General features: G+C 34.5%; 1 protein-coding gene across 1 annotated transcript; it reads right to left on the bottom strand.

Annotated features, from left to right (window-relative positions):
* Positions 1-10745: 10745 nt before the first annotated feature.
* On the bottom strand, positions 10746-12242 carry LOC111890231 (polygalacturonase). Its single transcript, XM_023886387.2, has 3 exons — positions 11701-12242; positions 11292-11581; positions 10746-11193 (listed from the first exon to the last, which is right to left on the bottom strand). The coding sequence occupies exons 1-3, from the start codon at positions 12142-12144 to the stop codon at positions 10746-10748; spliced, it is 1182 nt and encodes a 393-aa protein (XP_023742155.1). The 5' UTR covers positions 12145-12242.
* Between the last annotated feature and the right edge of the window lie 144 nt (positions 12243-12386).

The following is a 12386-nucleotide window of genomic DNA, read 5'->3' as shown; positions in this document are numbered from 1 at the left end:
ACAAGGTCAAAGTCAATCAGTCAAGGTCAACAGTCCATGTTGACCTGACTCGTCGAGTGCAGTTCACCCACTCGTCGAGTCCTTCCTGAACTCGATAAGTTGTGAAATCCTTGGTTGACTCGTCGAGTTTCCCTGTAACTCGCCGAGTTCATGGGTATCCAAAAGTCGGGAAAACCTAACTGACTCGCCGAGTCACCCTACTGACTCGTCGAGTCCATGCAGGACTCTTTGCATGACAATCTTCATCGAACTTAAATCAAGGTGCTAATGACTTAAATCAAGCTAAAGAAGTGGTTCTAGGCAAGGGGATCACATTATCATACTAAAGGCTGAGAGTTTATGATTGTAATGGCCAAGATGAGCCTAGATCTGAAGTTACAAATTCAGATCTTGTTTCACCACTCAAATGAAGTTCCCAAAATGCCAAATGGCCCCAAAACTCAAACATAGAAGGATCTAACTAAGAGAAGGTCAAGGTAATGACTTGATACCTTCAAATGATGCTAAGTTGGGGTAGATTTCAGATCTACACACATTCCTTGCCTCACACTTTTAGATCTTCAAGCTCCTTGGAACAAAATCTTCCTTCCAGCTTGAAAAATCACACTAAATGGGGCACACACATGAATTAGGGTTTCAAAGCTCTAGGGGACGGTGAGGGGAGGCCAAAGGAGGCTAATGATCCTTAAAATAGGGTGTGAAACCCCAAAAATTAGGGTTTCATCCTTTAGCACCTACTCGCCGAGTCCGTTTTCGACTCTTCGAATCGGTCACTTACGACCCACGACCAAAATCGTGCCTACTCGACGAGTCAGGGCATCCAAGTTGTCGAGTCGACCTAAAAATTGGGAAATACATGATTGAAAGTTTATACCCGAGAGTCGGGGCGTTACACTAGGGTACCGAATCTATAGTTTGGGACTTTAGATTCGAATGAAAAGGGATGAATGGGTTAGGACTGCGGGAGAACTCGACGAGTTGCCCTAGCAACTCGACGAGTCGGGTCAAGTTACCCTGCTTTCTGGATACTAAGTGAACTCGACGAATTAACGAGACAAATCGGCGAGTTGGCTACGATTATTCCTGGTTTTCTAAACACTGAAGGAAGTCGACGAGTTGCTAGATGCACTCGACGAGTTGGGGTCAACATGGATCGTTGACTACTGTTGACCTAGACTTTGAGGATGGTTTACCAAGTTTGACTTTAAGTGTATTTTTTGGTATTTTGGGATTTTGACAAAGTTAGTCACATGATGGTTGTAGGCCGTTGAGTTGGAGCTGCGAGTTAGGACTTATCTTATCAGTTCACCATTTCTTGAAAGGTGAGTCTTGTCACCATACCAATGGGTCCAAGGCACCAAGTCCGACCCACTATATGATATATGGATTGTTAGTTGATTATGTGGTATGTCGGTATGATATTTGTATGGAAGACCCTGGGGGGTTCCCGTGGCAGTAGATTAAGACCATGAGGGGGTTCTTATGGCATTTGGTATAAGTCCTGGGAGGCTTTCCACGGCTTCCTATTATGTTTGCATGTTTAGCTCGTATGTTATTTCTTTGGTTAGTGTAGACCGTGTGGAGGTTCCCACGACAGGTAGTCAAGACCACGTGGGGGTTCCAGTGGCAGTTAGCAAAGACCATGTGGAGGTTCCCATGGCAGGCAGTCAAGACCACGTGGGCGTTCCAGGGGCACTTGGTATAAGACCTTGGAAGGTTTTCGTGGCATCCTTATATGTTTGTATGCATGGCTTATGTATTATGTGTAGCTTATAGAGCTATTATGGATTATGTGATTATGTGGATTGTGTGGGGTATGCTTTGGGGAACTCACTAAGCATTATCTTAGAGTTTTCTGGTTGTTTCAGGTACTTCAGAGCCTAAGGTCAAGGGCCCAACTTCATGGCGCGGCGTGCACTCTCTGGCGATTTTATTTGGGGACACTTTGATAATATGAATAAAACATTTGACACTGTGGATTTTGAAAACAATTGTTATTGTCATTTTATGTTCATTGGAAACAATTTCCTTAATTAAAAATGAAAAAAATTTATTGGAAAATTTGGGTTGTTACACTTGAGTAGTTTGATATCTTTCAACTCGAGGAAAACGTGAAGTTTGGAGAGTCACGGGAGGAGGAAGTGGAAGAATTGAAGAAGCATGATGTGTAGTTCCACTATTCCCTAAAGAAGATAAAACTTTTTCACCTTTATCAGAACGAGGAAGACCACCATTGTCCTGATTTTACATCTAAAATTTGGGAGAAGAAATAATTTAATTTAGTTGGTTTTAATCATTAGATATTAACCCATAATTTATATTAGAGCTAGGATCCAATATTTTCGATTTGACCTTTGAAGAGGGATTCCGTATTCAAATTCGAATCTATTTTAGATAGGTAGAGTCTTTTACCAATTTACATCTTATGAAACTCCTATATCTTTTGAGATTCATTGAATCTTATCAATAGCATGTTTAATCTCGATTATGCTCTTACCAATTGTGACTGGGATGCCGAGGATCACAATTACGATGTTAATGACTATGCAAACCTGCTCAAACACCCTCAATCGATTTATAATCTCCCATTGATGTGCCGGTTAACCACACACGCTCCATAAACAATTATAAACACAAGTTGTTTCATCATTTCATCTTTATAGTCCCAAATTAGTGTGTCGATTAACCACACACGCTCCACTAACAACTCATAAAGAAACAATGTGCGTTTTCATGGATTAGCATACACTTCACATTTTTCATAAAGTCACTAGAGTTGGGATTTTAAAATTGGTTCTAGTACTTTTAAAATTGGTTCTATTACTTTTATAGCATTATATTATACTTTAAACCCATCACTAAATCCATCCTAGACATCATCCCTGTAAGTAGATCAATCAGTATAATGACTTGGAATTATAGGTAAATCTTATTTATAGGTTCATAATAACGACTATGAACATAAATATAAGTTACACTTGAAATAAAATAAGTGTAGCTTAACTTACAGAGTTTCTAGGGAAATCGGGAAATTACACGGGCATAATCTCGATCTAAAAGCTCTATATCTCATATGCTCCAGGGTCACGCTAAAGTAGCCACACACTAGGAAGTATCAGGACTAAAGGGTGGAAGGTACTCTAGAGGATTCTGGATGAAAGGAATATAGGAAATGGGTTGAAATTCGCCTTCTATATATAGCTGGAAAAAGCAATACATGTTGTATGTGTGTGTTGCGCGCTTGGTTGGGGTCGGTAATGTCGCATCTTCTGTGTGGTGACATGTGTCGAAATCTTGTGGTATGTCAGAGACGTGCCATGCACCTTGTCGGCGCGCGCACATGTGCTTGAATTTTTATAAATCTTCAAAAATTCATATCTTCTTCATACGAGCTCCGTTTTCGACGCTTTTTATATCCACACATAGCTATCGACGAGTACTATAAATTTTGTTTAGAACCCGTCAGCTAAGTCTCACTTTAATTTTAAAGCCATATTTTTAACAAGCTTAGACTGTTAAAATTTATAAAAAAATCATACTTTCTCATACGATAGCCATTCTTGACTGTCTTTATTAGGGGTGTTCACGGTCCGTTTTTTCGGCTTTTAGGTCAAACCGAAGCCAACCCGTTAGTAACGGTTTTTGTCAAGCAAAAACCGAAGCCGAACCGTTGAAAATTTAAAACCGAACCAAACCAAACCGTTACTAACGATTTGGCTCCGGTATGGTTTCACGGTTTGGGTTTTTTAGGCCCATTTTAGTTGAGTCCATTATTAGACTCATCTAGTAAAAAAAATGCATAACTAAAACTATTAAAACAGCTACAATTCTGCCAAAAACTGTTAAAGAAACTACAATATTAAAGCTGTCAAAACAGCTAAAAAACTACCAAAAGAGTAAATAAAAAGCAGTAAATGAAAACATCAACTATTGTGTCATTACATTAAAGATTAGACTAATACACGCAACCATTACATCAAACATTCTAAACTGTAAATCTCTATGAAACTGTGTAACCGTGAATATGTGATGGAGCTATGAAACCATGAATCTATGAATCTGATAAAAATGAATCAATCAAAATAAATAACAAATTTCATTAGAATAAATATCGAATTTGATTAGAACTATCAATCAATAAAAACGAATTTCATCAATAGATTATCAGTTAAATCTGGGAAACAAAACAATCACCTAAGTGTGGGATCCTGTGAACTCGATATCAACATAGAGTTTCAAAAGATTCTTCACAAGATACTGAACAACGAGTTAGTTCCCCTAAAAAAGTATATTGGTAGCAGAAGATGAGCCACTACACACACAAGTAAAAAGACGTAAATACCCTTTGTAAGCAAATAACATAAGATGACAGAATTAATAAATAAGTTGATAAATACCTCTGAGGCATCCAAAAATTAAAGACTTCAACTATCTTGGCTCTTAAGAAAGGTTTCCTTATGTACTCTAGACTTGCCATGAACATGATAATCAGGTTCATAAATCATCCTGCCAAAGAAAAAGACCAGTGACTTGGTTGACCAGAACTTGTTATTTCTTGATTATCTTACTTGAAATCCAAAAGAGATAAGAGTATCTTACTTGCACAATCGAAGCATAACAACACTAAGGTTCACAAACATGCCTGAACTTGCAAAAGACATGGGATCAACCTATCACCAATCACAAATTATCCAATATTAATAAAACTTTCACTTGGATAGATAAATTATGCCTTTATGGTCTAAAAAGTTTTTTACCTGGATATGAGCCCTTTGATGCATTTTTTGTTGAAGATGAGCCCTGGATATGAGCACTTAAGCATAGTCCCTCTTAAATACTCATACAACTGCTTCAAGATTGTTTCCCTCACCAAAAGTATCGATTGAACTAGAAATTTCAGAGAAAATCAAAGGCAAAAATGGAGAAACATTCAATTTATCTCTTTGGGAATCGGCGAACATATCGGCGTCAGCTAAGTGGATTCTACAATAGGACACTTTTAATTTCTTAGCCTAGTTTACAAGTAACTCCGTCTGAACCCTAACTGATTTATCTTTCATATTAGTCGACAGTTTTGAGTATTATTCAGATTATCAAAATCACTTTTGATCAGAAGTTAGAGCTGAGATTAAAATTAAAAAAAAATCAAAGGATTTGTTCAGAAAGGAATAACGAGAAGCGGACCTGCAAACGGAGCCGGGGGCGGAGTTGCTGCAAGCAAGGTGTCGAGGTGTAGTCGGAGTTGCTGCAACGGAGGAGTCGAGGTGCAATCGGAGGTATGCAATTATGCGCAATCAATTTACATCTTAGATAAGTGAAGAAGAAGTGATGAACAACGAAGGGGAAACGACTTCGAGTTTTCTACCTGAGGAATGAGGTTGCGTGTTTTGCGATTAGGGTAAGAGAAAGGGAGAAACAATCAAACAACCTAATTCTGTCTGGACTGGACTCTGGGATTAGAAAATAGGAACTTCTCATTTTTCAATTGGAGTTAAACTAGTATTGGGCTGTTGCAATTAAAATATTAAATGTTGTGGGTTTGAATTTTATTATTTATAATAACAATTAACATATAACATAATAAAATACAATTACATATAAAAAAATAAATAATATATATAAATCTTACGGTCCGGTCCGGTTTTAAGACGGTTTGAAATCGTAAAAACCGTAAGCCAAACCATTCACTACGGTTTGAAAAGTTCAAAACCGCAAGCCAAACCGTAAAGAAATATACAAACCGTAAAACCAAACTGATGACCGGTTTGGCCGGTTTCACGGTTTCAAACCGAACCGCGATCACCCCTAGTCTTTATATTGACGAATAGGTATTAAAAAGATCTTTAACTCTCATTTAGATTGCTTTTCCTAACAATTGAACGATTTCAATTTCGGTTTCTGTGCTAACATAGACATGTTGAAAACTTTGGAAAACCATAACTTTTTATATAAAGTCAAATTTGGACATTATCTATATGTGCACTCTGGGTTTTACGATTACTACATTTTTTTGAGATTGCTAAGGCTAATAAGCAACCAATCTAAAATTCACTTTTTACGACGTGTATAGCCGTATTGGTTTAATCGTGAAACTTCTAAGAAACAGAACTTCTTCATACGAAGTCGAATTTTAGAGTTCTTCATATGTACGGAATCTTTGTCACATATACTATAACTTTAGTTAACATTATTTAACCTAAATAATCTTCTATCAAAAAGTTATTTTAGTTCTTATTTGTCTAGCCTGAATCTATGGTCGTTACATTATACAAATTACCATTTTTCAAAATACAATATATAACTCTATATTATTCTAAAAACCCTATCAAATTATTCTATCTCAACAAACTATATACAACTCTATGTCAATCAATGTGTGACAATAAATACGATAAGTTTATAATTTTTTTAAATAGTAGCGGTAATAGTTGAAAGTTGAAAAGTTATAATATTAAATTAATAAATAAGTAATTAATTTAAAATAATTATGATAAAGAATTTAAAATATAAAATTAGTATGATTTACTCTTGGTTTCATTTATAGTAGATACTAGACAAATATTCACGTGTTGTGCAGTGACATCCCCAATTTTACAGTCCGAAAAAGGACCTTTTATTTTTGCTTATTTAAATCAGAGTATTCTTTAAAGGAATGTATATATGCAGAATTTGTCCCAAAACATGATTTAAGCATTTTCGAAGACATGTTTTTCGTTCGTATTTTAAAAACTTAGGATGCCATAACTGATATTCAAAACATAAGCATAAACTAAATATTACAGGCCTTACAACAGTTTATTATTCTATTGGCCGATACTCCTTAAATCTCTCCTTAGATTTAAACTCATCACACTTTTGCTTTCGTACTGCTACCTGTGATACAAAGAAACTAAGTGGGTTAGGCGGGTAAGGCTTGATGAGTACGTAGAGTTTTCAACCGACAATAATATAATTAATTTTAAGTATACATTTCACCAACAGATAACCCAATTACCCATCCCTGTTATTCTCATTCTCATATTCTAAAGTGATGATCTCAAGGGATCACCCGTGAGAAACGAGTAGAAATTGTCGCCTTGGGGATTATTGGCAATACATGTCCATAAGGCAACTATAGGGGGATATAGTACACCGAATGAACGTATAGTTCATTAACACCTAGACTGCGTATAATAGTTCGTGGTCGTCATTTATACGTTACTAGACGATAATTCACCCTTGGTACAATTAGTACCTAAACACCCTCACCCTTTTATTATTTCACCTTTCACATCCCTTTTCTACCCATTATGGTATGACAAAATAATAATTTAATATTATATCAACATATATTCTAACAAGTAAAGTCATACAAGTATTAAAGTTACATCTAATAGGCACACATAATATTTAATTAGTTAAATACTTTATATCTATATGTATGATGAAAGTGACTATGCACTCACCGGTTAAAAGTGGATGCCTCATAATTTGGGCAACGCTTTGCCTTAGCAGTTAGCTTTTCTTGTGACCTACGAACATATCACCGAGTCTTAGTCTCATATTCCTGGTGACTAATGATAGTCTAGATTCCTCAACAATATCAATGTCTACATCAAGATCTATCAAGTAAGGAGCAACTAGGTAACATCATATCGGATGTAGAGTCTGTTTGGTATACAAAGTATACTGTTTGGAAGTCCCACGTTAAACACCTCACAAAACTTAGACTAGATATCACCCCCGTAATTACATCAATCAGTAATATGACTTGAAATCATTGACAAATCTTATTTATAAATTCATAACAACAATTATGATTATAAATATAAATTACACTTGATATAAAATAAGTGTAGCTTAACTTATAGAGATTTTCCTAACAAAAGTTCAGAAATTGACTGTCTTTATATTGACGAATTCCTATTCACGAGATCTTCGATTCTCATTTAGATTGTTTTGCCTAACAATCGACCAATCTCCATTTTGGTTTCTGTGTCATACATTGTTCTGCTGAAACTTTGAAAAATCATAATTTCCTCATCCGAAGTCAGATTTAGATGTTCTCTATATGTACGCGTTTGCTTTTATGTTAACTACGACTTTTGTTTAAATTACTTAGGCTAATAAGCGATCCATATCTGTTTCACTATTTACGACACTTGAAGTCGTTGCGTTGAACACGAAATTTCGACGAATCATAACTATTTCAGACGAAGTTAGATTTAAGAGTTCCTTATATCTTCGAAATCATCTTCATGACTACTTCAATGTTCATCAAAGCTATTTATCCTAATTAATATTTATTTTTAATATTTTTTATCCATGTTTATTAAATCTTCACCTAATATTATATACACACATAAATCACATATATTCAAACAAATTTCTTTTATTTATTCATAATAGATTACAATCGTTAACCGACGTCAGTTACATGTATATTAATGTGTTAGTGCGAAACGCGGATGTTACATGTGCATAATACAATTATAAAATTGAAATATTTTCAAATAAATGTTTTTTTTTAACATAACGGTGTTGTTTTAACTTTTAAATAATAATTATTATACTAAGTTGATATAACACGTTCACTAAAATACTTTATTGAATTCCAAATGCTCCAAATGTTCAAGTCACATTTAACATATAGTATCTTTTATATATATATATATATATATATATATATATATATATATATATATATATATATATATATATATATATATATATATATATATTTGCTATTCACTATGTTAGTTTAACATTTTGTTAGATTTTAGAACAAAACAACTTATTTTTCGAAATTCCAGAATTGTTTATTGCATTTCAAAGTTGTTCTTGAAATTTTAGAATTTTTTTAAAAACTCTTATATTTCTGTTCGAAATCCAGATTGTTAGTCTATAATGTATTTTTTTGTAAACTTTTTTTCTTCGGTTTGAAATCTCCATTCCGGACTTGATGATTATTTTTCAAAAATAAAAAATTTGGTTATTTTTTTATAAATCCACCTTATATTATGGTTAGATTACTCATTTTCCCTAATTATTTCAACCACTAGTTATTCATATTTAATCTATAGTAATTAGTAATTAATAAACAAATTTAATATGTGCTTAAGATCCACACATCTCCAATGAATCAAGCCACAAATTGGGTGCCTGAGGACATTGAGTTGAAAATGAAAGGATTGTAACTACATAGTTACAAATATGTTCAACTTTATACAAATTTCACCCAAAACTCCACGCCTGTTTAACCATAAAAAATAGTTGTTTTGTTTTTAATTCTAGCACATATTTCCTGAACATATGGAATTCATACATAAAGCGAAACTATAGGTTTAAACCTACTTGAAAGAGGCGTGTTACCTAAAAGTATCAAACACCATCGTTGTACAAATCGAGCTTCGCCTGTGAATCACCAACTTTCTTCTCGCTACATTGCATTGACTCTTGAATTCCTAGTTGTTGATATCTAACCCACTGGTCTCCATCTCGATTTGGGTGGTGGTCTCACCCCTACTATAATGTGCATTGGTTGTAGCAGTGGATGTTTTAACTTTTGTGATTGAGTGAGGTCTTCATTCGCTTTTAAAAGTTTGGGGACGATTGAAAGCACATGGTTTAAATTTTTAGAGATGATTATTGGGGTTTAAAACCAATTAGGTTATTACTTATGTTATTTTAAAGTGATATTCAAAGTATGCTACTAAAGACATAACATAGTAACACAAAACAAACATGCCACTAAATATCATTTTGTTTGTAGTGAAAAAGAATAAAAAAACTTGTCATCTTGTTGCTAAGATCATAATTTTGATGTGCTATAGCATCAAGGGGTGTTATTTTGGAGTATCATAGTTATCCAAAAATAAGGAGAAATTGGATCCATCTTTATTTATAAGAATATCTTTATTTATAAGAAGTAAATATTTTATTTGTTTCTAAAAGTTGTTAGACAGGATCCATGCATATGCCTAACTATATGGGTGCAACAGTGAGTCTTGGTCCACCCAAGACAAATTTGAAGTGAAATATATTTTATATAAAAAAAATTATATTTCTTATTTTCTTTTGAATAAAAAACGCTATGACTATGAATTGTGACATTGTTCCTCCCATTCAAAGTGTTTTGTTAGTTGTTAATATTTTATAACTGAGAAATTATTTGATCTATTTTAAAACAAAATCGTGAATATACCATCAAATTGTCCTTTTTATGTTCTCATTACTTTGTTCTCATGAGATCATTATAACACAGCATTATGGACTACTTCACATGACAACCTAATCTCAAACATCAAACAATTCATAAAATTTACAAATTTAACAAAACCACATATATAGTTGGCTTTAATATTCATACGAACACAACTTTTTTTTTTTTATATAACATAACCTACCTAAAGAAAAAAAAAAACATAATTGGATAATTACAGCCGTCCAAATAAAAAATTAATTACAGTTACATATTACAAGTTCACATATGAAAGTGCAAACAAATGACTACAATTCCAACACAATTTCATAATCATATATATTTTTATTAATAAATAGTAACGCATTGATATTTTCTAACTACGTTTTACCACTAATATGTTAACCATTTGTTACCAACATGGATGTACATGTAATATGCACAGTTGCACATAATCATTTCCCAAGTTAGTGAAAAAAATTGCGAAAATTGTAAACTAAGAAAAATAATATTTTCCAACATATATAAAGTACTTAAAGTTATGTCCTTGAAACAAGTAGTTCATCTAGAGACAGCTTGTAGGTTGGAGTAAACCAGAAGCAGTACCATCAACATAGGAGCAAAATGACTCCGCAGGTTGGCCCTCATATTGTAGGTTAACATCCTTTAATCTGATCCCAGTGCATGGCTTCCCCTTTTTACAATCAAATTTCACTGCCACTCGGGTCGCTGATGTTCCATATACATCCTCATACACCACGTTGCTGATCTTCACTCCTGTAACCTGATTGGGGCATTTCTGTTTGTGAGGGCAGTAATTTGCATCAATTATGATCGGATTTCTCACGTTCTCCATACTTGCATGTTGGAAAACAACATCCTTCACGAATCCATTGCTACGCCTCGCCCATGTCTTTATCCTTAAACCATTCTGACTACCTATAAGTGTTGCGTTTTTTACTGTTACATTCTGGACTCCCGCTTCTTTCTCTTCCCAGCCTAGACTTCCAATGCTGCATATTACATCAACGTACGTAATTCAATACCAATAGACTCCATGAATGAATGAATGATAGTGTTACTTATATAGCAAAAAGTCAAAAAACTGTACCTTATGCCATGACCAGGGCCACACACCACCTTCTCTATCCAGACATTTGAATTACCAGGGCCTATCGAAATGCAGTCATCCCCTGTTGAGATCTTAGAATTCAAGATTGTGACATCTTTGGAATTCATTAAATGGATACCATCTGTGTTAGGGCTGAGCCCGGGTGCTGAAATATTCACGCCTTCTAGCTTGGTATTGTTGCATGCATAGATAATAATGTGGAACATTTGGCTGTTTAATGACTTCATATTACTGATCACAATGTTTTGGGAATGGTAGATGCCAAATGTCTGCAATGTTCATAACAATATACAATAATTAATCTTAATTATAGAAACAAGAATATTACAAAACATTGTTAAAAAGTTACGTATTATAATGTGTTGCATGCATGCATGTAAGTACGTACCGTAGCTCCTCTAGGGCATGTTTTCTTTCCAGAGGATTTGCAATTCCATAGAGGAGTGCCGTTGGCGTCCAGGATTCCACCGGAGATGGTAACGTTGTTAGCTCTGTACAACTTAATCCAAACTTCGGTGTTGCCGAGAGCATTATACGTGTTGGAGGGGGCCACTAAAGTACCATCTATGTTGAATCTGATGGCTTTGCTCTTACAGGTTATGCCGGAGAATGTGAGCTCAGATGAAATTAGGTATCTGCCTTTGGGCACATAGATGATGGCGGGATTAGTTGAGGCACAGGACAAATTCCATACGTTAAGGAACGCAGTTGTTGAGTCTATGAAGCCGTTTGCGTTTGCTCCAAAACTTAGGACGTTATATGTAACCACCTTTGCTGATGAGTATTGGAGTAGGACAAAAAGCAAGACCGGGGCTATTGGTTTGATCACCATGGATATATAGACCTTAATTTCTGACTCTCTGAACCTGTATGCATGCGTACGATCAATTAAGCATGCTCTAATTATAATATAGTATGTAAACGTACATATAAAACACATATCCCAAAAAAAAAAATTGTGAACTTCTCAAAAAAACGTATCACGATAGTTTTATGCACGCACTATTGCAATTTTATAGTATTTTATAACAAATAAAACATTAGAAGGACCCCAAATCTAACTGGAATTAGGTA

Source organism: Lactuca sativa, chromosome 6 (genome assembly GCF_002870075.4).
Source record: "Lactuca sativa cultivar Salinas chromosome 6, Lsat_Salinas_v11, whole genome shotgun sequence".
NCBI classification, from domain to species: domain Eukaryota; kingdom Viridiplantae; phylum Streptophyta; class Magnoliopsida; order Asterales; family Asteraceae; genus Lactuca; species Lactuca sativa.
The sequence above is the reverse complement of the archived record's forward strand: the minus strand, read 5'-3'. Positions and strand labels throughout refer to the sequence as shown.